General features: G+C 48.4%; 1 protein-coding gene across 1 annotated transcript; it reads left to right on the top strand.

The window, feature by feature from the left end:
• The first annotated feature begins 1,183 nt into the window (after positions 1 to 1,183).
• On the top strand, positions 1,184 to 22,633 carry LOC144146417 (uncharacterized). Its single transcript, XM_077678371.1, has 8 exons — positions 1,184 to 1,198; positions 2,048 to 2,117; positions 2,658 to 2,800; positions 10,859 to 11,025; positions 13,120 to 13,283; positions 14,732 to 14,839; positions 20,743 to 20,907; positions 21,994 to 22,633. Exons 1-8 carry the CDS (start codon positions 1,184 to 1,186, stop codon positions 22,239 to 22,241), a joined length of 1,080 nt encoding a protein of 359 aa, XP_077534497.1. The 3' UTR covers positions 22,242 to 22,633.
• Positions 22,634 to 24,861: the final 2,228 nt, after the last annotated feature.

The following is a 24,861-nucleotide window of genomic DNA, read 5'->3' as shown; positions in this document are numbered from 1 at the left end:
GCTAAATATATGGTCACGTGGTACTGTCTGCCTACTTAAAGCGCGCTTTTCTATTTCAATTTTCGGTTACTGGAGCGCATGAACCGTCGTGGTTGTTATCAGTGCTTGATACCAGCTTTTTTTCGCCTCATACAAGGTCTGGTAAGGGTTTCATAGTACGGCGACAAAGGGGGAATATTTATCGTCAGCATACCCCAACACCAATTTGCTTTACAGCCAATAATACCATAATGCCAATAATATTGACAGCTGTGCAGCTCACTCAGCGAAATGCGCTGCCCGGTGCCACATGCAAGAGAACAAATGTATGCAGCCACAATCGACTAAATTGAAATTGCATTGACCAGCAAAAAACCCCTTGTGTTGGAGGCATAAAGGAAGGGAAGGTTTCGCAACAAAAATTCTCACCCGCCGTTCGCTTGGCCACTTTTTTTTGGGGCCTCCTGTATTATTTGCTTAAACCCGAAATTTCCTAGAGGGCGTGAAAGCAAAAAAAAAAAAAGCAAGAGAGAAAAAGTCGAGACACCACCCGAACCCCAAAACGGCCACGCAGCGCTGAAAGGCGCCAGAAGGCGGCGTGGCAGTCGCGAAGCTCACGTGGCGTGAAAGACGTTTCTGCTTGAACAGCTCTGTGCAGCTATTGCAACGAAGACGAGTCTGTCGATCACTACCTTTTCACATGCCGACGTTTTTCCCGACTCAGACGTCAGTCCCTGGAGGTGCCGCTTTACAGTTTGGGGATATCCCTAACAGTGCCGGCTATTCTATCGTTCGGGGCATCCGAAACGGGGTTCTGCCGCCGGGATGTATGCTCTGCCTTCCTGCGCTACATTGAAAATTCAAAATGATTCTCTTTATGATTACCCTCGCTTTGATTTTTCAGGATTTTTTTTTTCCTTTTTTCTCAAATTTTTCAAACCGGTCTAAATCATCTTTCCTAAACGTCTCGTGATTAGATAAGAATTTCCATTCATTTTAACCATCCTCTGTTGATTGGCCGATCCCCTGATTGGTATGTGCCATACCTAAAGGCGCAACAAGAACAACAAGAACAAGGCTGCTTGAAACGCGCTGTGGGAACTGAACAATCGTTTTTTTGCGTGAATGCGTCGCCAACTACACGTTGCATTTCGCCAAAGCAGTAAGTGCGGCTAGCCACCACCGGACGCCTTTCACTGTCAACATGCCGCAGTCTTCGGTAAGTTCGTGCTTTGTTTGTGTGCGTTGTTATGCTTTTCATCGCGGAAGCGCCACTTGCCAGAAAAGTCATGCTTAACTACAGTGAATACCTTAATTCTTACAAGTGCAACGTAGCGTCCGACCTATATTTCGGCGGCCACCAAAACGAAAGGTCTTAAAGCAGGCGGCAAATTTACAATGGAAGGCATGCATATCGTGCATATCGTGCAAAATGAATGACAGTCCCCTGCGAAGGCGTGACTGCGCCAGCGGTGCCGACGGTGACGGTACCCACCACTGCTACCACTTTTTTGGGGATCCGCAGCTAAATGCGTAGCTCTTGAAAAATTGTGTCAGCAGCACAAAAGATGGCTTATTTCTGTGTGTTGACTTCGTCCGTCGTGAGAGGGCGAATTCGAACCGCCGGCAATAGCTGCTTTGCATAATCGTGCAGGTCGTTGCGGGATTTTCGACCTCTACATCTGCCGTTGCATTGATCTCGTAAAACCGGTTAATGGTTAAGGGGGGGGGGGGCAATATATTGGGCAATCTTTGCAGGTGCTGCCGAATATTGGGCATCAGTTGATGTCTAAACAGCGAACACTTGAGAGAACTCATATTGTGAAACACATGTATGGAATGACCTGACATTCATTTAAAAAAGTGGAATATGCTGGGTGACTGCTAATCCGTTGTGGGAACTATGTGTTACTGTCACCGCCGGTACTGCTATGCGAAAATTATTTGGCAACATGCTTCCGTATTAAGTGTAAACTAAGGCAATGAAGAGTGGAGCCCCTTAGTGTGCAGTTTTGCTTTTCAGTTCTAAATCTGTGAGCGAAATGTTTTTTTTTCTGCATTCTTCCAGATCGCGTATAACTTGAAATGGGGCAATACGACCAAGACCACCTCCTTCATCAGAGCGCAGGGGATGTGCGGTGAGCCCACCCTTTCTTGCGTTGCCTCTGACTTTTTTTTTTCACACTGCGTGAGCAGTACTGAATGCAGTAGTGTAGAAGCAATAGATTATACGAGTGAAACAGACGTAATTCGGCCACAAATGTCAGTTGGACAAATTTGCTGCAGCGTTCGTTTTTACAACCTCCCCGTGCACTTTTTCAGGCCGAAATTCTGTGTATGTTTCAGATGCTCATGGCCCTATAATTACCTCAATGCATTACTCGCATGCTTACTGTATTTTGTGGATTTTGGGTTCCGTAAACACGGTATAAGTCAAGCTCTTTTTTTCGTTTTATGATACGCCGCTTTTCACTGTATAGCATTTGAGCGCTTTTATTACCACAATACTAGGGGCGGGATGTTGAATGACAAAAAAAATCTTCAGATTTAGCGGTAAACAATGATGGTTAGAGGCGGGGATACCTTTATATCTGTCGTGCTTGCGCGTTTGCCGTATTGGTGCCGCTTTCGGATTTCCACTGGCCCAGTATGCTTAGCAGTTGCTTTCATGTCTGCAGCACAATTCAAGAAGAAAGTGCGGTCCGTGCTTAAGAAGAACAAGGTGCTCGTGCGGGCCCTTGTTTCAGCCAGGACGGAGTTGGCATACTTCAAGGAGGTTGCCAGCCGGTGGGACAAGAATGAAAGCCTGTACTTGGCTATGGTATGAAAACACCTTTTCCCCCACCCCTCGAAAGACGTTAGGCAATGCGTCCAGCACTTCACCGTTAAATGTATGTACAGTCGCGTGCGATTTGAAGGTAATTGCGCGAGCATCGACCGACCACGACGATAACGCTCCCACGCGGCTTATTTTACTGCGCCTGGTTCCTTGTTTAAGCATTCATCTCTCTCTCGGTCGCTGTTTATTCAAGCGGCCATCACTCCCGCGGCAAAACCAGTAACCCCTTCCTCATTTGTTATCGCGCACCCAGAGAAGACATCCCAATTGTCGTATCTTACAGCAGTTCTCGAAAGGTGCGCACAAACCCACTGTCGGCAAATACCGGACATTTATACCAATGGGTGCTATCACTGCTCACGATAACCAAGAAGAAAGCCCACACGTGACTACAACCACACAAAAGCACCACAAAGCGAAAAGGGTGGTTTACTAGCCGCGGTAGTGATGACTGCTTGAAGGAACAGCAACCAAGGGAGAGGAGAATGCATAAACTAGGTCCCAGGCGCACCGAAAAATGCCGGGCGGGGGCGTTATCGTCATTATCGGTCGAAGCTCACGCGATTACCTTCAAATCGCACGCGACTGTATGTACAGCCTCCCGCATTTTAATAATATAGCCGGAGCGACGACCGATCGGCATGTCAGCGCCTTATCACGGTGTTCACCGGCAAAATATGCGAAGGTACGCGCACGCGCATCGAACTATCTGTTGTTGGACCGTCGTCTGCTCCGCTGTTCTTCTCAGGGCAGCACATCCCCTGCTTTTCTTATCTGGCGAGGCCGTTTCGCTACCGCCAAAAATATATCTTAGCAGCTTGGGGCACAAAGTTATGCAGATGGAGTGGAAGGGGGTGTACCACTCTCAAGGAAACAGCGTACCAGACGACACTCATACCGCACATAGCCATATGCGCGAGCGCGTACCCTCGCCTATTTCTCCGATGAACACCGTGATAAGGCGCTGACATGCCGATCAGTCGTCGCTCCCGCTATATTATTAAAACTTTGGGAGGCTGTACACCCGCCCAATTTTGTTTCAATATCACAGTAGCGTCGACCACTCGTTTGAGCAGCGCCGTATGACGGAGTGACACGCAAACGCGGTGAGAGTTGCCGCATGCGCAATAAGCGCTGGCTGCGACGGCCGTCGTCTCCTAGGCTGTTTAATAGCAGAATGCTGTCCCCGCTTTTTTGCTTGACCTCTCACACTGCCCGCCGAACATCTCCTAACGGTGCAAAGAGAGCAAGTGAAAGTGACTAATACCAGCAGCCTAAGCATTACACGAGCAAATCTCAAAATGTGCGTTTCTTAGCCATTTATGAAGTATTGGCGCAACGCACCCTGTATGCAAAGCAGCGTGCTAAGCGGAGAAAACGATCCGGGGCTGCGTTCAGCTCCTGGGAGAGCCTAGCAGACCATGGCTGCCACGGCAAGTGCATACTGCTCATGCCGCAACTCTCGTCGTGTTTGCCGAGTCGCTCCGTCATACGGTGCCGCGGATTAACCGAACTGTGGACGCTCCCGTGATACTGGGAAAAAATGAAGCTCGCGCTAATGCGTAAGGCTTGAAGGTAGCGAAGCTGTACGCAACAGGAGGCTGTTTTGTCTTTTCCGCATCACAGCGCTTAAGCCTCGCCGCTGTACGAGCAGCCACAGCTGGATGTTCGTCTTCTCCCGTCGCACACGTCTCTTCTCCGCACGTGGCCTCCCGGCCTACCTTCGTGGCGCGCACTTATCGCTGCGGCTGCGGCCTCTTCGCCTTCCTCCGCCAGGAAGGCGAGGAGGAAGGCGTTCCCTTCTCAGCTATCTGTCCTCGCCATCAGGCCGCTGCTCCGTTCCGGGCTCTTGCAGAAAGGGATGGGGTTTGACTTGTCACCCCGCGAATACTGCCCGAGGTGGCGTACTATAGCTTGCGCTACAAAAAGAAAACTGGGCGAGTGTACTATGCGCTTTCTTTGACTTACAACACGCGAGCGACGGCTGGAGCTGCTCCTCGGGCGGCGGTGGCTCCGCGCAGAGACCCTTTCGAGAACTGACGAGAGGAGGTTAAGCTCTTCTAATAATCATCTAAGCTCTAAACGTACCTGGCACCTACTTCGTTACCTACTTGACACCACCCCGTCCCGTACCCAGAGTAACCATCAAATACAGAGGCTTATTCGAAACAGTTCTCTTCACCCGAGAGATTTGCTCCATGCAGCTCACACGAACCTGTTCGGCGCACCCGCAACCTACCCCTCTCCTCCCACCCAGACTTATACCGGCAATCCCAACCCTGCACCCGACGCCCCGTTCACCATGGAAGAATTACAGGCCATATTAACTAATCTGAAACGTAACACCACCCCTGGCAAAGATCGCATTAAAAACCGCCTCCTTCGTAACCTCGACATCCTTGGCCTCGACTCCCTCTTGCAACTGTTCAACACTCACTGGACGAATGGCACCCTTCCGGAGCAGTGGCGGCATTCGGAAATTAATTTAATCCCAAAACCCCACAAACCTGTTTCGCTAACATCACTACGTCCGATCGCCCTTACCTCATGCATTGGCAAACTGTTCGAGCGTCTTGTACATCACCGCCTCACCGACTACCTCGAAGAAAAGAATTTATACCAACTCACGATGTTTGGTTTTCGCACCAAACTGTCCACGCAGGACATTCTCTTACAACTTAAGGAGCAAGTGCTAGACCATCTCAGCCGTACCACGCCTCGCACCATCCTTGCGCTGGACGCAAAAGGCGCATTTGACAACGTTACTCACCAAGCGATTCTAGACAACCTCAAGGTGCGAGACCCACTGTGGGTCTCGCACCTTCAACTACGTTGCAGCGTTTCTCCGAGAGCGCACGGCTACTATCAAGCTCGGAAGTCTAACCTCGCCCATCATCAGAACACCCCCTAAAGGCACACCGCAAGGATCTGTAATATCCCCCCTACTTTTCAATATCGCATTACTTGAACTACCTACTCTTCTGAACAAAATACCCAACCTGCATCATGCCATATACGCCGATGACATTACTTTCTGGACTACCTCTGGTTCCAGTGGAGAACAGCAAGACGCCCTCCAAAAAGCTGTAGCCACCACCGTCAACTACCTGCGTCCCAGGGGCCTGACCTGTGAACCTGCCAAATCAGCCCTTCTCATCCTGCGGGCCCGATCACGCGGCCGCCCTCCTCCTCCCACACCCGATCCTGAAGTGTCTACTCAAGGCGAACTTATCCCCTCGGTGACCACCCTCCGCGTCCTCGGCGTTCCCTTCCATCGGGACGGCACGGGTACAGCGCTCTTACCGCAACTCCAGACATCCATTACTCGCCTAACCCATCTTATCTGCAGAATCCGCAGCCGACATCACGGCCTCACAGAATGGGAAATTTGTCGTCTGGTCCAAGCTCTCCTGATCAGCAAAATCACCTATGCCACACCGTACCTTTATCTTCGACCACAACAAACCGCTAAAGTTGAAGCCCTCATTCGTAAAGCATACAAAACAGCTCTTGGCCTCCCCATTTACACCTCTACGGACAAACTGCTGAAGCTGGGCATACACAACGTCCTTGGCGAGCTTGTGGAGGCGCAGCGAAACTCCCAACTTCAACGCCTCAGCTTCATGCCAACTGGCCATTCCGTTCTCCGCACGCTCGGCTACCCTACACCGCTAAATCAAGACCGACCACAACGCCTCCCAACTACGATCAAGCACCGTATCCACGTTTCCCCTATACCGCGCCATATGCATCCCACCTTCAACCGAGGCTGTCGGGAAGCGCGGGTCCGCTATCTCATGAAGAAGCTAGCGGATGACCCCCAGGTCCGTTATACTGACGTCGCCTATGATTCCTGCACTCGACGCACAACTTTGGTTACCCTGAATCACGCCGGCCGAATTTCCACGGCTGCCACCACGCACACCAACAGAATACAGATGGCAGAAGCTCTGGCAATCGCCTTCGCAGCCACCACCCACGCCAAGCATCCGCACATCACTGTAGACTCCGACTCACAGCAGGCATGCCGCCTCTACCAGGCAGGTCTAGCCCCACCCCAGGCCATTCCACTCCTCCAGCGTCTACCTGACGAGAGGACTCCCGGACACTCCGGCCTTCCGGGGAATGAAGCGGCCCACGCCGACGCCCGAGCTCTGCACTTCCGGGCATTCTCCACCGATGGTCAGGTGATCCCATCACCCCGCACGAATGACCACGACCTCCTCCAAATTCCTATTGATAATACGTACAATGCCCTTCTGTCCCACTACACCCTTACTCGCCGGGTCTACACCCTCCCCACCACTTCCTAACCAACCAGCAAGCCATAATCTATCGTCGCCTTCAGACCGGTACCTTTTACAATCACGTCATCCTCCACCAGATCGCACCCACTATCTACCCCCGTCAATGCCAACACTGCGACACCCCACTCACCACATTCCATCTCGTATACCGTAAAAACCCGCGTATAATACGGACCCGCGTATAATACGAGGTGTAATTTGGGGACAGCAAAATCAGAAAAAAAGTTTTTATTCGCATATAATACGAGGTAAAGAACACAGAGAACATTTATTTGCACTGCAGTTACCCTTCAGCCATTGTCAGTTTTCGCTGGCACTGTCTCCCGACGTCCATTCAGTCATCGTCAGGTTCGCTGCCGCTGTCTCCTGAAGTCGCCTTGTTGGAAATGTCTTCCCACAGAAAATGGTCCTCAGTGCCATCAAGGGCGTTCGAGATGCCGCATTTCTTAAAAGAGCGACTGAGGAGCTCCTCTGGGATGCTGCCCCACGCATCCGCGATCCAGCCACAAAGCACCGCTGGGGAAGCCCGCGTCAGCCATCCGGTAGCTGTCACTTACGGGTCTCCTGACCTCATCCACTCTTGGTAGAAGGACCTGATGCAGTCTTTGAAAGGCTTGTTGATGCAAACGTCTAGCGGTTGCAGCTGGGATGTCATTCCTCCTGGAATGGCAATGAGTTCGATGCGGGGTTCGCGCAACAACTTCTTCATGGAATCGGCCAGGTGGCAGCGAAAGGCGTCCAACACGAGCACTGACGGGAACCGCCAACAGTGCTCCAGGCCACCGGCACCACACAGACATTATCCAGTCAAGCACCAGTTGCTTTCTCCACCCGCGAATGCTGCCTTCGGTGACGCCGAACTGCCGTCCTGCGGCGGAATTCCTGATGGTCTCGGCACATAACAAACGTTTTCTTTTAATTGCCGCTGAATACTGCCTTCATGCACCCGACATCGTGATAGAGTTGCGGTGAACGTGCCGATCCTTCGCGTGGTCAAAACAATCAAAATGGCGCCGGCGGAGAGAAGCAGCAGCCAGCTAACGCCACCGCAAGATGGCCCACCCCCCGCTGAAACCGAAACCGAAAGTGCAAATTTTCGGCTGGAAACTTTGGGATCCGCATATAATACGAGGCACAAATTTTACGTAGTAAAATTTGGAACAAAACCTCGTATTATACGCGGGTTTTTACGGTACTCCTGTCCCCACTCCCCTAACCCACCCCCTTCCCCACCCCGGAGCAGTGGGAGACTGAGCTGACCAGCCCGGACCCGGCCCGCCAAAGGGCCTTGGTTTCTCGGGCCATTGAGTCGGCTCGGTCGAGAGGCATCCTGGACTAGGGACGCTTCACCACCACCCTTTTCCCTTTCCCTTTTGCTCCAATAAACGTTTACTACTACTACTCCCCTTGCAGGCAACTACTGCCATCCAACTAGCGAACGCGCAAAGGTTTAATGCGCCCAGTTATGCACATAGGTTCAGGAAGTGTGACGCATGTCGCGTTGGTTGCTGTTATCGCTAACTGCAGGTAAAAAATATTCATTGCTTTAGGCTCCTACTTTACTTGTGGGTTCGTGAGATTTTTGCTATGCTTCTCGATATGAAAGGAGCCATTTCTCGTTCAATTGTATCACTGACGGTCCACTGCTCGGTTCAAGGGGTTTAGGTTCACTTCAAATAATAAAAACGTGTAATAGCCGAGCTACAGTTGTTCACCCGATGATAGAACTCAAACCCCCCTGCGCCGCCATTTTTGAGGCGCTGCACAAGGCTGCGCTGAACTACATCGGGCGCATTCCATTCTGCGCATTCGCTAGTTCAAAGGCAGACGTTACCTGTGGGGGGAGGGAAGGCAGGTGGGTGCTGATGATTAAAAGCTGCACCTCCTCTCTTGTTAGTTCTCGATCAAGTTTATCGCTTCGCTGTTGCACCGCCGCCTGGAGAGCAACTCCGGCCGCGACTTCTGTGTTGTGAGTCAGATTGAGCGCGATAGTGCGTATGGGGTGCGGCAGGAAATTAATGTTGTTTTTTCTGTGTTAATTTCTACTTGGTAATCGAGGACTCTTAATCAGTTTAGTCTCTGCGAGATTCTGTGTGTCAATAATGTTTTTTAACAGCGGAGATGTTGTAGGTAGAGCCTTCGTTTCCGTCTGATGGCGGTCACTCAGAAGGTTTCCACCAAGGTTTCCACACCCCCCTGCGGCCGCGCACATGGCCTTCCATAAACCGGTTCCTCGAACCACCGACAGAGGGTGCAGTGGTTCTGAGAAGTGGGTTCTCCGAACCACTGGGTTCTGAGAACCCAGAACCCCCCGATTGAGGGCGAAATCTGGAGACATCTCTATAGGTTCAATTTGCCCCAAAACCCGCCAGCAGAACTGCCCGAAAAATAAAATAATTGCTCACGGGTATTGCAATTGTTTTTACTATACAAAATATAGGGTCTCAACAAAATTGAGCAAGTGAGCACATCGGAGACCATGTTACTTCAGCACAAACTGCCTTTATAACACAGAGTAAACAAACTTAACCGAGAGACCTTTCTCATTTTGGAAACATGCCGAGAAAAAGGACCTACAAGTCGGGACAATAAAAACAAGAAGTGTCAATTATTTCATTTAAAAGATTCATTACTTTATATAGCAAAACCGTTTACTAACGGGTGAAGTTACCGATAACGTCAATTACATCGGCCATGGGACCGATAGAGGCTCGTAAAAAATTCAGTGCCCTTCCACTGTGTGAAGGTGGGTGAGCAGCGGAGCTGTTTGTGGTATCTCGGTGGTCCACAAACTCGGGCTCAAACAGCGATGTCACGCCGAGTTCAATGGGATTGTAGCCGCGCCGACGTCTTGTGTTTTCCACATCGCGGTGTTCGGGGTTCTGAATACGGGCATTGCGCTTACGCTTAGCGTCCGCATTCCTATCATCTTCGGTGGTCTCCTTCTGTAGCGTTTGCGGCTATTGTGGCTTATTTTTATTTGACTAGGCAACACCAAGCTTACACCGGATTTTTTAAAATCTGCTTCACTTGTAAACTCATACACAGGCATGACTTCGAAGACTGGGAACCACGTCTAAACCCAAAAGTCGTGTACCGTCCGTTTTCTTGATGCATAACATGGACCTCTACTGCCCTAGGACGAGTGCTTGTTGTTTTCCCGCAGGAAGCCAATGCTGCGTCACATCTGGAAACATCAACATTTTTATTCTCTTGCCAGGGGGGTCTATTCCGATACCATCAACCTGTCACTGCAGCACAATGTGTCAAGACCATGACGCACATTTTGTCCTGTAACTGGTTAGGGGCAATGAATTAGGAGGCGATGCTTCTGCGAGTGCAACTATTATGTGCTTCGCAGTTGTGTGGCAAGAAAGACCCGAGAGAAATGTTCCTCAGCTGCATTGAAAAAAAAAATGGGCAACTTGTGGACCCAATGCCATTGTGATTGAGCCAAACCCAGAGGTGTGATCGAAGCCTGTGGCTATACATCACCACTTTAAGCAAGCATCAGATTCACCCAAGAGAGCATGTAGTGTTGCATTGTATATCAGACTTGTCGTGCGCCCTGCCCCGTCTTGGTTCGCACCTTGTTTTGACCCCTAGAGCGCTCCCTCTCTGTAAGGACGTAGCCCGCAACGTGTTGTGCAATCGCGCAAACATCGCGTAGTGAGCCACCACCCGTCGTGCGAGGCGTGTGGCGGTTACGTTTCCCTTTATGTGTCCTTCACAGCTGCAGTTGTGGCTCGAGGCAGACCTGGACCACATCCGGGCACTGTTTGAAAACCACGTGCGCGCAACCACGCATGTCAAGGGCCTCCTCACCCCCGATGCCAACGTCACCCTGACAGCTGCCGACAGCCTCATGATCAAGTCAACCACTGAGTCTCCAGATGAGCAGTAAGTGCTACCCTCCGGTTCTGCCTCCTTTCTACCGCTCATCTCTTGCCGCAAAAACGGAAGTGTTTGTTTAGCCACAGCTCCATGTATTCACGTTGTCACAGGGCTGTAGAGAGTAGTTTCTGTAGACCACGTGACTTCACGTATGGCTGGTTCGAAATGTGCGCATCGACACAAAACTGGCCCATTGGGATGCAGCTTTGCTGCCCCCACTTCTGATAGCATGGCCGCACCTGCATCTCGCCTCGTGATGCAATATTGTCCGCGGATTTTCTTTGCTTGAACCATTTAACGGCAATCCCTGCACGTGAAATCACCCTGACCATATTGTTGGAACCACTTTAGCTTGGCACTGCACCTGGCTAAGCCCAAGACTGCAAGGCAGAAGAAAAAACTGTTCTGTATTGTGTCCATCTATGGCACTGCCCCTTCCGCCGTGGTTTAAAGTTCACTTGGGGCCCAGGTTTTTGAATGTAGGATAGGGGAAGTACATGTACTGTTAACCAACTCTATGAATTGATGACGTCAGATAACATGTAATATATTGAACACACTATGAACAGCAGCTCGTTGTTCAGCCCTGAATTCGGGGCACGAAAGGGTATAGCTGTATTCTCACCTTGCACCACGTCGCCCTTTGCATTGTTCCATTTCACAGAGTACTTCGAGGAGGCTTGCCAAACAGCTCAACACAAAAAAAATAAATATGTGAATGTATAATTGTTGTCAGGGATTAACATCTGTATTGTTCCAGAGTCTGCCGCAGCGTTCAAAAAAGGATCTCTGCACAATTTTGGCACACTTCTACCTTACTGAGAATAAGTGTGCTGGTGTGCTGCGTTACCTTTAGGAATAAACTTTACATACCTTCTATTTAAATGTTCTGGCGCTATCATAACGCAGAAAAATACTGTTGGAATGACTGCCGCAAACGGGATTTTCTTTACAAAAACAAGTTGAGATGTTCTTTTTTTTTCGTAAATAGAAGGTGCACACACCTTTAATTTCTGGTTTGTGGCCCCCAGATTTACTATAATGTTGATTGGCAGGCCCATGAGACATTGTATAGCAGATGTAATAGATTGTTCAATCGGTTGCGCATCAACATGGCGAGAAACTAATGCTTACAATCTGTAGCTTTCCCGTTCCTCTCATTTGTGAAATTCAGGTCGTCACGTGATCTGCGCGGAAGGTATGATTTCAATATAACGCATGGATAGTTGCAAAAAAGCAAGTAGTTTACAACAGCTGGGCTTTGCAGTGCCATTTTGTTGCTGCACACTCAGGGAGAAAGTAGATGTCTTCGATTTTGCTGCACTCGCTGCACTCATTGAGGTAGTGCAGCACTCGCCTCTTCGATTTTCGAGTGCAGCGCGTGGCGCCTGCACTTTTCTCTTCGATTTTCCGATGGTGTAGAGAGCGCAGGATGAGTTCACAGCTTTCCCTGCACCTCCCAGGGAGGAGGTGCAGAAGCAAACGACAAAAGTACAGGACCGGTTCCGCAGTGGCGGCGCCTGCGGTTAACTGGCTGAACTCATTCTGAACTCATGCAGAAAGTGCAGGCCAAATTGAAGAGACCTAGTTTTTACACTGTCCCGTACCTCTATCCCTTGCCCTCTCTCTCTATCTCTTTCTCCCTTTCTCTTTCTTCCTCTCTCTCTCCCACTTGTCCACTCGCCTGTAGGTGAGGGATCTGGTGAGGGATCGGAACCTGAATCCTAAAAAGAGAAGAGGAATACAACGCTGCGGCTGTTGCATGCTGAAATCCGATGAAAATGAAACGCCGCCAAACAATCACCCTTGCGTATGGTTTTCAGTGTTAGGTTGCCTAATCAGCAGTCTTGTACTACTAAGGCTTTCATCGGCCGAGCATTACTTTACTACGCCCACAAAATTCCTAGCCAAACTTATAAGGGGCAATGTTGTGGCTGTACCTGTCACTGTAGAGGGGGGTACTGAGAAAGATAAACATAAGGGTTTGTATATTAGCATATATCTACAAACTTGCTGACCTTCCTTTAACCAAACCTTAAAACTTTCAGTGTTGCAAATTTGAGTACTTACCGGGCTTCCCCCACACTGCCCTGCGCGCAGGCAGGTCTCCCCGCACCCACCAGGCAGCCGCTACAATGGCCGAGACCGCGACATGTCCGTGGTGCTCGAGGAGAATGAGAAGTACGAGACGGATATCATGGCGCCGCTGCACGATCTTGCCGAAACACTTCAGCCGGAACCGGAGATTGGGCGCTTTTCGAGAGGTATGCATTCAACTATACATTTGGGCCTCCCCAGGGAGGGAGACAGCAGTGCGTTGGTCGAAATGTGTTTAGGGACTACATTGCACCGCTTCACCCGTTAAATCCACGATGTGGCCGCTGTTTAGCGGAACCGTGGAGGTTAGGTTCATTTCTAATCGGAGGCAAAAGAGAAGACCTTGCACAATTCATGGCCACCACACCCGCCATCACAGTCACGTCGCACTTTACCGGGAATACTTGAAGCGTGACCTACATGTTGTCGACCTAGTGTCTCACTACGTTTTTAAAACTAACATTTTGCCTAGAGGTGTCCCGTAATATGTGATGGAAAGTGTGCACCGTCGAAGTGTAGTATGGCACAGCAAGCGATGTGCTTTGTCTGTGGTTTGTAGGCTTCTGTTCCCAGCTTCACATATATATGTTGAACAGTTGAGCCAGAGTGACCATCGTGCGGGAAAGCCAACTTTTTGTGCACCGAGGCTATGGTTAGGAGAAAAAACGCGGCATTTTCTTTTTCAGTACGCTTCGTAGACAAACTGAAATACATTGATAAACCGTTTGACGTCCGCAGACCCCCATTTGAAAACCGCTGCTCTGAGTACTTCATGACCGTCATGGCCCGTTAGCTTAAAGCCGGCTGCGTTTTACCTTCCTCTCCGCTCACACCCTATAGGAAGTCAGCACTATTAGCACTACAACACAAAATTTATTAATGCAATCCTGTATTAAAAAGGAAACTTTTCTCCCAACTTTCGTGTATATCACGCACCGATCATCTCCATTATTTGAGCGTTCCACGTTGTCGCAAGAACCTATATTTTTATTATTTTTTTGCTAAAACACCTAATGAATGGAACCACCTGTTGACCTCAATTGCTGCTAACATGCCCTATCCATCTGTATTTGGAACTGCTGTTGGAAATGCTTTTGTTAATCCGCATCTTTTGTTTCTTAATTTCCTATTTTCGATAACCTTTGTTGTGTACATGTTCTGTATTTTATTCCACTCCTACCTCTAACATCTTAAGGCCTTGAAGATCCAATAAATGAATTTAAGTGAAAGGAAACTTCAGTCTGTCCAAGACTTTGCATCGTGGTCTGAAATGGCTAACTTAAAGAACAAGCATCAGCGCACACAGGGGGGATACTGCTGTCATTTTTTAGCTCATTTTTGCACAGTTGTCTAGCCTGCCATGTGACAGGGGGACAACGTGTCAACCAAACCACGCTTGCACCTGACTGTCCAAGAAGAGTTGGCCTGTTGTACCATCACAATCCGTCGCAAGTCGGCTAGCTGTTGCCGTAATGCAATTATATTCGCTTAGGATAACTTGATTCAGCAGGTGTTGTTCTTTGTTTATATATAATGGACGAGGAATCGCGCTTTTATGCTCTGCATGTTGCGAAAATTGCTTCAAGCAAGCAGTAGTTTCCGTTTTTCTGTGCAGCCACCTTCCGCAAGAACAGCAGTCGCTCGGGCCGTCGCCGCAGCCTTCTTCCAGAAGATCCTCTGCTTGCCTCCATTGATCCACCATCGGTTGCACCAGCAGCTGCCGGTGCGTAGTCTATAAACTAAAAAAATCAGAAAAAACATGAAACCAGTGGAAAAGCAATTCGAGTATAGGAGAAACGCAGGACAATGATAGAGACGCAGACAGGCCAATTCCAGAGTTGTTCTTAAACAAATTTGACCATCGATGTCATTGTTATCAACACAGGATCATTCAATGCACTAAAAAGGCCTTCGTCATTGCAGTCTTTGTCACTTAGCAAGCTGCCGCAACGTTGTCGTGCTTGCAGAAATACACAGACACCGGAATTAGGGGGAGGGGCAATACCACTGACCAGCAGGGGGTGTGTCACTATCCATGTCGGCGCTCATTCAGTTCATTGCGCCCCAGCCGTCTGATCTTGGTGTAGCGAAGACCTCCCCACCCACGCGTGTGCCGTTGCCTGCATGTTAGGACAGGCATATTGCCGGGCGGTATGCAAGAGATGTCAGACTCAAAGAACTAGCCTGAGCACTGATCGGCCACAGTCTTTCAGAAGCAATGCTATTGTAGATTGGGCCTTTGCGTCCGTCTGCTGTGGGTCGTGCGTCACGCAGGGGAAGGAGCAGGTTCCCACACACACCGATACAAGGAGCAGTGGTCTCGTAGGGACGAGTTGCTCTCTCCATCCCCCACCCCCACCCCACTACGGGAAAGAGGGGGAGGGAGCTCCCCCACTGGTGACGTTTAGCTGCCGATTCCTTTGCGCGGACCGTAGAATTTGCGCGGTGACGGCTCTGCCGTTCTCAGCCGAGAACACGTTGACGTTCGAGCCGGCAGCTGCTTGGCAGATTTCACACTGGCTGGAACTGGGTTTATTTTCTTTTGGTGGCGTTACCTATTGTCATGTGTCCACTGGCGCAGTTTTATGTTTTGAGTATTTTCTGTTGTGTGCGAATTCTTTTGAAACTCGGTGAAGTGAGGTTAAGTTTTCACAGCTCTTTTCAGTAGTCGCGCGGGCATTTTTTGTTGCAGTATCGTTACAGCAAACTTCTACTTCTTACATTATTTAAGAGTATTTCGCAGTTCATTCTGGCCATTCGCATTAAAAAATGCGAATGGCCAGATTTAGGCCAATCGCATTTTTTAATACTACCTGGCATTTTGTTTGGCTTTGGCTTTTGCAGTTTAATAGCAAATTCCTTCCGGCACTGCAGGACCTTCTTTCTGCCACCCCCTCCTTGCAGGCAAGTTCTGTATTATGTTAGCATAGCTTAACCTATACAATATCAGAAAGTTCTGCGTCTTTTATTGCAAAATAAATTGATGGAATATCAGTTTCCCGCGTCCTAAAATATGTTGAAAGTGAAAAGGTTGTAGCACTGAGGCTACAGATGTCAGAAATTGCTTGTGCGGAGAAGCGTCTGACCTTCCGGTACGGTTTGAATTGTTTAGTCACGTTGGAAAGGCCTTATGCTTTTGTGTTTCTCTGGTGCTCTCAGACGTTGACACAGAGGCGTGAATTCTCGTGGCAGAAGTCGCGGGGCAGGATAACGTCACCGGTGCAGAGAATGTGGTTGTGCCATTACCAGAAGAGCTCGAGGGCCACAGGTAAAAACGTTACTTTTAAATGCAGAGCATTTCTTTAACTCACGATGTCACCCGGCGTTGGCGTGCCTCGGCGTCCGCAACAGCCGTTCCAGGTGCGCCCTCTCCCCCACTCCTCCTCTCCCGCATCACGCTACCCTCCTCGCTCTCAACAACAGGTCCGCACCCCTCCCCCTACACTATATAAAAAAAACCGGCGCCTGGTTTCGATCCCACGTCCCTGCGGGCGGAATGCAATGTACATGGTGCTCTACCCACTGCGCCACAAAGCCGACACAGAATGGAAGGCTACGAACGCGCCTTATATCCGTGACTCATTCAAACTACGTCAAGAAGCTGCTGATACAACGCATTCACTACCTGTGGGCGGAACGCGAGGTACATGGTGCTCTTCCCACTCAGCCACAAAACCGACACAGAATGAAAGGCTACGAACGCGCCTTATATCCTTGACTCATTCAAACTACGTCAAGAAGCTGCTGATACAACGCATTCACTACCACCAACTTCCCAAGCACTAAACGTTAACGCAATACACCCACCCCCTATGCCACGCATTTACTCGAGTCCCCCTCGCGGGGAGATGGGCCCTTTTTCTTCTTACAGTGCAGTGGCGAATAGTTGTAGGGATGTGAGAAGAGATTTCTGATTCTGAAGCAGATATGACGAGAATAACGATTTTGTTTGAATAATGTCTAAACAAATCGAACATTTAGCGACTTTGAATAAATAATCAGGATTGTAACCTCTGTGCTGTGCTACTAAAGCCTGTTGAAAAGAGTTTGAAATTTTCCTTGCACAAACCAAATGCAAAGCTAGCTATCCCGCTGCTTTTGCTTTATTGATAATACAATTTATACGCAGCAAATTTCTCCTATTTCGTGACCTCAGCCACAAGTGCTTCAGTATATTAGAATAATCGGGATATAACTATTCTCTGACAAGTTATATGATTAATACAGTTTGCGTATGAAAAAGAAATGTAAATGTCAGTTCTGTGAACTTTTGTGCCAGATGTAAAAAAAAGCTACGCGTACGAGGATGGCTTGGTGGGCTAGTTGGTGTAGCATCATAAAGGCTTAACAGCGCACAAACACGACGACACACAAGGAAGAGAAGACAGGACAAGCGCTGAAACTCAGCGCTTGTCCTGTCTTCTTTTTCTTGTGTGTCGTCGTGTTTGTGCGCTGTTAACCCTTTACTACGCGTACGGGGCAACGCAAGGCATTAAAGAACGGTCCGGTTTACAAACGGCCTCGGACATTCTCTCGCGGTGGGATATAATGCACCCGCTCCAACCATATGCTCACGGGTCCGTATTCTTGCGCTGCCGACGCTTGAACTGTAGTTCTAAAAACACACTTGCACCGTACGCACAACTGTCTTGAAATACCCAGTTTATAAGGAGCACATTTCATCCATGATATAAGCTATAACAGGGACTGAGAACAAAATCAATGCACGTGCTTATAATCAACATGCACGATACGCAACCTAACATCGCCACTGAGCAGTGTTGAAGGGCTTCTGGTTAAAGATTCATTGTAGTTTGTAGGACTACGAAGCTTGCAAGATCACCATCTTTCCTATGCCCGATATAGAAATAAAAGGAACATTGCAGGTAAACATCCACTTAGCGGGTCATTTAATTAGAAAAACCTTGAGCTACATAATGGCGCAGCTGAGCTTTCTTATCTAGATAGTGTTGGCGAGGACAGCTTCGGCGAGTCCACATTGTCAGAATGCGCAAAAAGAAGAGTTCGGTAAGTACCTAGGAGATCTAAGAAATGCCTAGGAGAGTACTCCACAAAACCACCTTCCTCTTGCCGCTTAGCCGCACATTCACGCTGCATTGTAAAAAAGCCTGTTTTTGCTAGCAAGAAAGCCATTGCACGTGCACTAAAGTCAATCGCAGAAGCTCAGTGCGACATAGCGAGTGCACAACTAGTTCTAACTCGTTTTAAAGAATATATTTTTTATGTCGCTAGCGAACAATTTATTTTTGGCAGGAAATATATCACCGCGTGTACGAGTTTATTGACAGAATACCCAATTTGCTATTCGGAGTTTTTTCATACTTCGAAAAGATTAAGAATTTTTGAATAGTGCAATTCAATTCGAACCCCAATCAAATGTCTACTTATTTGCATCTGTATGGGCACACTTTTAATCTCAGTAATTTCTTTTCCTTCAGCCATTGCGATTATTTCCGGGGCGCCCTGTGCTAAATGCAGTATTTTCTTCTACATGTTCACAGAAACTGAGCCAATGCTCTATGTGCAGAGGGTCTGAACAATCTTATGCATTCTTTCTCATGCTTGGACTATTGAAGAATTTTAAGTATTCGGTCCAAACAAAGATCCGCATACTAATAGCAGTTGTCTGCTGTACATGTTTGATAGATTGCCTTACTTGTCACAAATTTTCAATGTTAACACAAAGAAACTCAAATTCTAGTGCTTAGTGTAAATGTTCGCGGTAAAAAAATAGTGTGCTAACATGAAGCGTTGGATGTCTTTAGTATTCACGCGCCGCAAGGAATGATAGCGTGCGAAGTATTTATCCCGTTCTCAAGAAAGTGAAAGCAGCCGCTGCGACAGTGGGCTTCGATTTTAAAGGAGTACTGACACGAAATTTTCGTGTTACGTTTTTTTCGCTGCTGTGCGTGCCTACTAGCCCACTAATCATAGAATGACACATTAGACGGTCGAGCGCAGTGTAAACATTCATTTACGGCGTCGTTTATTCGTGCCAGTTTCGGTTTCGACTGAAAAACTCCGAGCGGCCGCCATAACAGGATGTATCACATGACGTCACCATTCTTGCCGCATCGCTGCCTCTCTGGAAGCACGCGCGAGCGAGCGCACGACCGCGCCCAGACCGGCCGAGGTCTTCGTCGTCCCCACAGGCCCGGGCAGCATGACGTCAGTCCCAAAACCATGACGTGTACACACGCCCGAGCAGCGCGCGCCAACCACAGCCAGCGCGTCGGCTTTGTCACGGGAGCCCCGACGTCGGCAGTTTGGGGCAAGTAGCACATGATGCCATGTCGGCCCGCTCTGGGCTTTCTAGTGTGGGCAAAGATTAAAATGGATTTTAAATATGTTTCGCTGAACTGTTGCTGTTGAAACTTGCTGGGAGATATCTCCTGATAAAAAGGAAGTGTTTTACATAGTTATCACAGCTTTGAAATTTCGTGTCAGTACTCCTTTAAATGCAGCTGCACTCGTGTCTGTGTGCACATGCACGTGAACAAAGTTATTAGGTCACGTGTACCGCATTCTGGTTGCTAGAGGTATGTGAATATCAAATTTTGGACTGCAGACCGAATACAAATAGTAAGAACTGTTTAAGAATGAAATCGAATATTTTCTGATGCAAGTACCTTTCCCGTATTGTGTATACAGCTTTAAAAATAAATACAAAAAGGACAACTTTAAGCAGTCGGCACACGGCACATCTGGGTGCACATGAACTAGTGCTTGATAATATAATGGTACAAATCAGAGATTCAGACAAGAAGGCAAACTAACAGAAGTTTCTCAACATGTTCTGAATGAGAGCGGTATATTTGACCGGCCCCTCGCGTCATTATAGAAGGTCTACGCATGTTAGTGGCTGCTATTAGCCTAATGCAAGCCAATGAATAACGATTCTTCTCTTCTGTGAAATTTACAAGCCCAAAAAGTTACCTGAATGGTGCAAGTAACGTATCACTTCAGTTAATAAGCACGATAGTTCATCATGCATTTTTTTGCGTCTTGCACGTGTTATGCTTCGTTGCTCGGCTTATGCGTAGTACAAGAAAGCCAACCCAAAAGAGGACTATTGCAGTGAAGCTTGAAAGTATTCATGTCGTGTGGCGGAGCTAAATTTGATTGCTTCGGATTGTGTGTCAATGAATATTTATTGGGCAAAGGGGCGGCCAACTTCGCTGCGATTGGAATACCAAACACTCTGTAAAGTATTCGATTATTCTAATGTAGGCACACCTATTCTTATCACCAGTGAGTGGCGGCGTTATTTTGTATCAGTCTCCTGACCCAACGTTAATCCTGCTGCCAGACCCAATTGGCTAGTGAGCCGGGGAGGGATACTAGGCCCCCTCCCGCCCCCTGTTTTCGACATTTCGCTTCATGCAATTATTCTTCTTGCACTAAACGAGAAACCCTTGTAAATCATCCTGTTAATGGCACCTTGAAACAAAGCTGTGTAATGTATGCACACACCTGTTCTCCGAGCATTTTCTTTTTAACTCATGGTGACGGCGTAGTAATTATAGTGTAAAGCTCGTTGTCTTGGGTGCAAGCAGCCGCGGTGCACATAGATGACGGCTTGACCTGTCACCCCGCCTCATGCAGCGTACACGAGTACAGCCCGGCCTTTACTCACCTGCCCAAGAGCACGCACCCCGTGCCGTGCAGCCAAGGAGGGTGCCAGGTTTCACTCTTGGTTTGAAGACTCGGGTTCAAGCCGTGCGGCGATGCGGGTGCACCACAGAAGGCTACCTTCGCCTGTGATACCCGGTTGGTGTCGCTTGCCCTTTTGCTCAGCACCATCTGTGCAAAAACCCTTGGCTTGACATCTTCGTGTAATCGGTACTCCCAAAGGCTGCCTACTGGGGTGCATCGGTTCGCAAAAGGGGTAATCTAATAGGTGGATGACTCGGATCGGCCTTTAGCTTTGGTGAGACTGAATTTAGTATGCGGCCAGTCTCCGCTGTCGGCAGTTCGAGTGTTTTTGCTGTCTTCTCTAGTGGTTTACACTACCATTTGTGCTGACTCCTGCAGCGCTTGCGTTGTTGCTGAGAGTTCTCCTTCACTTTGTCCCACAGTAAGCGCCATCCTACCTCGTCGCAACTCAAGCACACCCGATAATTATTATCCTTTTTTAATGCACTAAGCAGTGGTGCCACTAGCGTTGTTGGTCCTGTTGCTCATGTACCACTCAATTCAAGTCTACTCGGCTTGCAAGATCTGCCGGAACTTGCCGTGGTGAATGCTCTTTATTGCACTGAAGCTGAGAACTCTTTGCGAGATTAGCTCTTTTCTCGTTTACTGAGCAAGGCAATGTGAGTCACGACCAATTTCTCGCAAATTCTATGTGCCTCCGAACCGGATTCGAAGGCAATTTTAGGGTGTTTTTATAAAGTTGCAGGCGCTACGTTGCAACTCGCAGTTTCAGCAAGGGCGAATTGGTAACTTGCGTCGCAACAACGTCTATAAAATACGCTTGCTGTGGCTTCCTTCGGCATTGCACACCTGGTGAATGTCAAATGTGCAAGCACTTTGAATTTTATTTTGCACTCAGACTATGATATGGCAGACAATGCTGCACTTATTTGTAGCTTTTGTATTTTGTGCTGCCGCATGAGCAGTACTGGGGGGTAGCGCTTGAATACGTGGATGGGACAAAGTTTTGTACACGCCTTTCATTTCCATTTTTCTCTCCAGTTAAGAGGGCAGCGTCGGAATGCTTGGTGCGACTTAAAAATGCCGTACATTACTTCAAAAACGGCAACCCTCCTCTCCAGTGCACCGATCACCCCAACCTCTTCATACCCTTTTTCTTTCATCTGGTAATCCTAAGCACCGTCTGTTGTTTGTCGGCAGGTGCCATGGCCCATGGATTGAGCCTGCCACTTAACGAGGGCAGCCCAGGGGTGACAGAGTCCTCGCTGCTGTCCCCCCCTTGCGTATTCGACATGGGCTTCATGGAGACCCCCCGGCCAACCAGGTCATCAGTAAGAACACCTTGCCACCAGAGAAGCTGGCCGAGTCGCCAGGGAAGGTGGCCGGCTTTCGGGTCGACGATAACGGTCCACCCGAGGCAAAAACTCGACCCAGGCGTTCAGCTCTGAAGGTACGACCATCGGAGGGTGTGCTGAGCGGCTGCAGATTGAGCACTTGCACGAACAGGACAAAACCTCGGAATCGCCTAAACTGTACTCGGGCACTTCTCAAAGTTGTCTGTGAAACAAATGCAAGCGGAAAGTCGCTCGCCTGTTTTTGGACATTATTTTTCTGCTCTAATCTTGCTGTTGATCGACAATCACCCTATTAATTTAGTGCTTTTCTCTGTGACATATGTGATTGGTAAACTCCTGGAATTAAAGGTACCGTGCAGACATCGTGCACCTCTGTTGTATTAAAAAGTTGGGCAGCTCGTACCTTGCTGCAGGTTTGTTCAAAAGAAAGTGCAACCATCGTGGGGCAATTGAATGTTAAAAAATCCCGGGCCATCTCCACTAACGTGAAACCTGGGAAGGGGCGAAGCATGCAGTGTATAAGTGTATTCTTGGCGACTTGGCGTTTTTGTCCACGGAGATGAAAGCGTTAGGAGATAGAGGTATACAGCTTTGTTGTAAAGTCTCGTGTCTTTGAAGAAGCGTTCTATCGCGAGGTTTTGGAAAACAAGTGTACCGGCGTGTTCTTACAGTGCACGTTTTTGCCACGGAGAGGAATCGCTCCAGCGTGACACGTAAGAAAACAAGTGTCTGGCAGTGTTATTTTAGTACGTGATACGTTCTAGCGCGATACGTCTGACAACGAGTGTCCCGATGGTTCAGTACCATGACAGGAGACGACGACGACAGGAGATGCCGACAGCACGAGCCCCGAAAATGTTTGCCCCTGAAATGGCTTGGATTTTGATTTACCTGCTGTAGCACAAGTTGGCAAACATTGAGGGGGGGGGAGGAGGGCAGGCAGGAGTTGGTATATTGACTTGAAACTTGTCAGGAAGAAACAGGGGTTTGAATCGTTGATCGCACCTTGTAGAACCTCTCGGGGCATCTTGGTTGCGTATGCCGTAGGTGGCATCGCCGTGAGCTTTGTTTTTTTCTTCGGGCAGTGAGAGCAGCTAGAATTGGACAACTTGAGGTTGTTCTAACCCTATGTGCTTTGAAAATTTTACGACTTCAAAATCTGTCCCGCTGTTGCTAAATCCACACGAGAAATATGGAACATCTATATAAAGCTGCTTGTAGCATTCTCACTCGATTTGCTTATTTTGTCCACGTTATTGCACTGTTGTCTTTATTTTAGTCACCTTCTCACTACAAAATAACAACACTTCTTTATTTGGAACGCCCTAATTTACTACTGTGAGTCCCCAAAACTATTTTGCTCAGCATCAGCTAATCATGCTGAAATTATAAATCCCTAGCATCGCAACTTCAGTGAGCGAGCGTTACTAGGGGGTCTCTACCCTTTCTGTTTCGCCGGGATTAAAGTTGGCAGTAAAAATGCCTTTAGTGTTATTCTGATCAGACAATCTTCGAGTGATTGGAGCAAAGCTGTAGGTTGGTTTCATGGTACCGTAAGGCACTAGCCAGGCAACTCGTCCCCCTCATGTTTGTCATATTCAGGCTTCTTTTGTGACGAGCGTTCCAGACTGACCTAGATTCAAGTCCCAACCTACGTTCTTACGTCCTACTTTGAGTAAACTGGGCTGATTTGCAACTTCTCTCGACATGTGAGCTGATTTTGTTAATAAGAAACCCTTTAAAAAGTTTCCGTAAGTCGTCTACACCACAGCGCCCTAGAATTAAACATTGAAGCGACCAAGTGTGCAAATTCGGCGAAAGATGAAGCCATTCATATCATATGAATAAAAGTTATGTTCGCACGGGAACACGCAAGGCGTGAATGGCGTTTTTCATTGCGCAATGTCCCTTCGCAGATACCCTTCTGCACTCAAATTAAATGTTCGGTCACGTCATTCATCGAATTCGCACATTGAATAGGCCACTTCGACTACTCATTCTAAAGCATTGTTGCGAGGTCGCTCTACGGGGATTTCTTCGAGTGCAGAGTCGTGTGTGCATTGCTAGGGCCTTTAGGAATATATGAACACTTGTTTATATCTGTTCGGGCTATTCTGTACGTTTCTAGCCTGCATGAACATCAAAATAAGGGAGAAAATATTTTGCGTAAATCCAATTCCGTGAAATTCCACCAGGGGGGAAACTGTTCTTTTCAGCTCAAAGTAGTGACGACCTTTTGCTTTCAAAATGCAGTGCAGACTACTTTAACGTATGTTATGGGAGCCCAAAAAATTGGCACGTGTGGGATTCTGTACTCTAATCAAAGCATGTACATACCAAGCAACTAGCACAACGTCTTTTCAAGAAATATTTGTTAACCACCACTCAAGCATACACTCTTAGTCAATTCCTGGTTATACGATCCGCATGCAGGCGGGCCGCCGCGTCAATTTAAAGCCGCTTATAAAGCGGCAGTTCAGGCGGCCTCGAGCACAAGCGACCCGCAAAACACGCGGCCCACCGAACACGCGGCCCGGCGTTTAAGCGGCCATATTGAGGGCCGCCTAACTAGAGGGCCACCTAAATCCCGGCCATGTGTTCGGCGGGCCGCTAGCCGTAATTTTTCTACCGTAGCCGTAATTTTTCTATTATCCCGTGTTGCTAATAAATTCCCGCTTACGAGCGGCCCCCAAATCATACGGCCCCTCAAATA

This window comes from Haemaphysalis longicornis, unplaced genomic scaffold (assembly GCF_048455015.1).
Source record: "Haemaphysalis longicornis isolate Haplotype H1 unplaced genomic scaffold, Haemaphysalis longicornis Haplotype H1 scaffold_7, whole genome shotgun sequence".
NCBI classification, from domain to species: Eukaryota; Metazoa; Arthropoda; class Arachnida; order Ixodida; family Ixodidae; genus Haemaphysalis; species Haemaphysalis longicornis.
This window is presented reverse-complemented; position numbering and strand designations above follow the sequence as displayed.

Excerpts from the sequence above, each read along its gene's own strand:
- LOC144146417 (XM_077678371.1), top strand. Across the intron at positions 2,801-10,858 it reads AAAGCCTGTACTTGGCTATG|CTGCAGTTGTGGCTCGAGGC; the intron begins GTATGAAAACAC and ends TGTCCTTCACAG. Across the intron at positions 13,284-14,731 it reads GATTGGGCGCTTTTCGAGAG|CCACCTTCCGCAAGAACAGC; the intron begins GTATGCATTCAA and ends TTTTCTGTGCAG.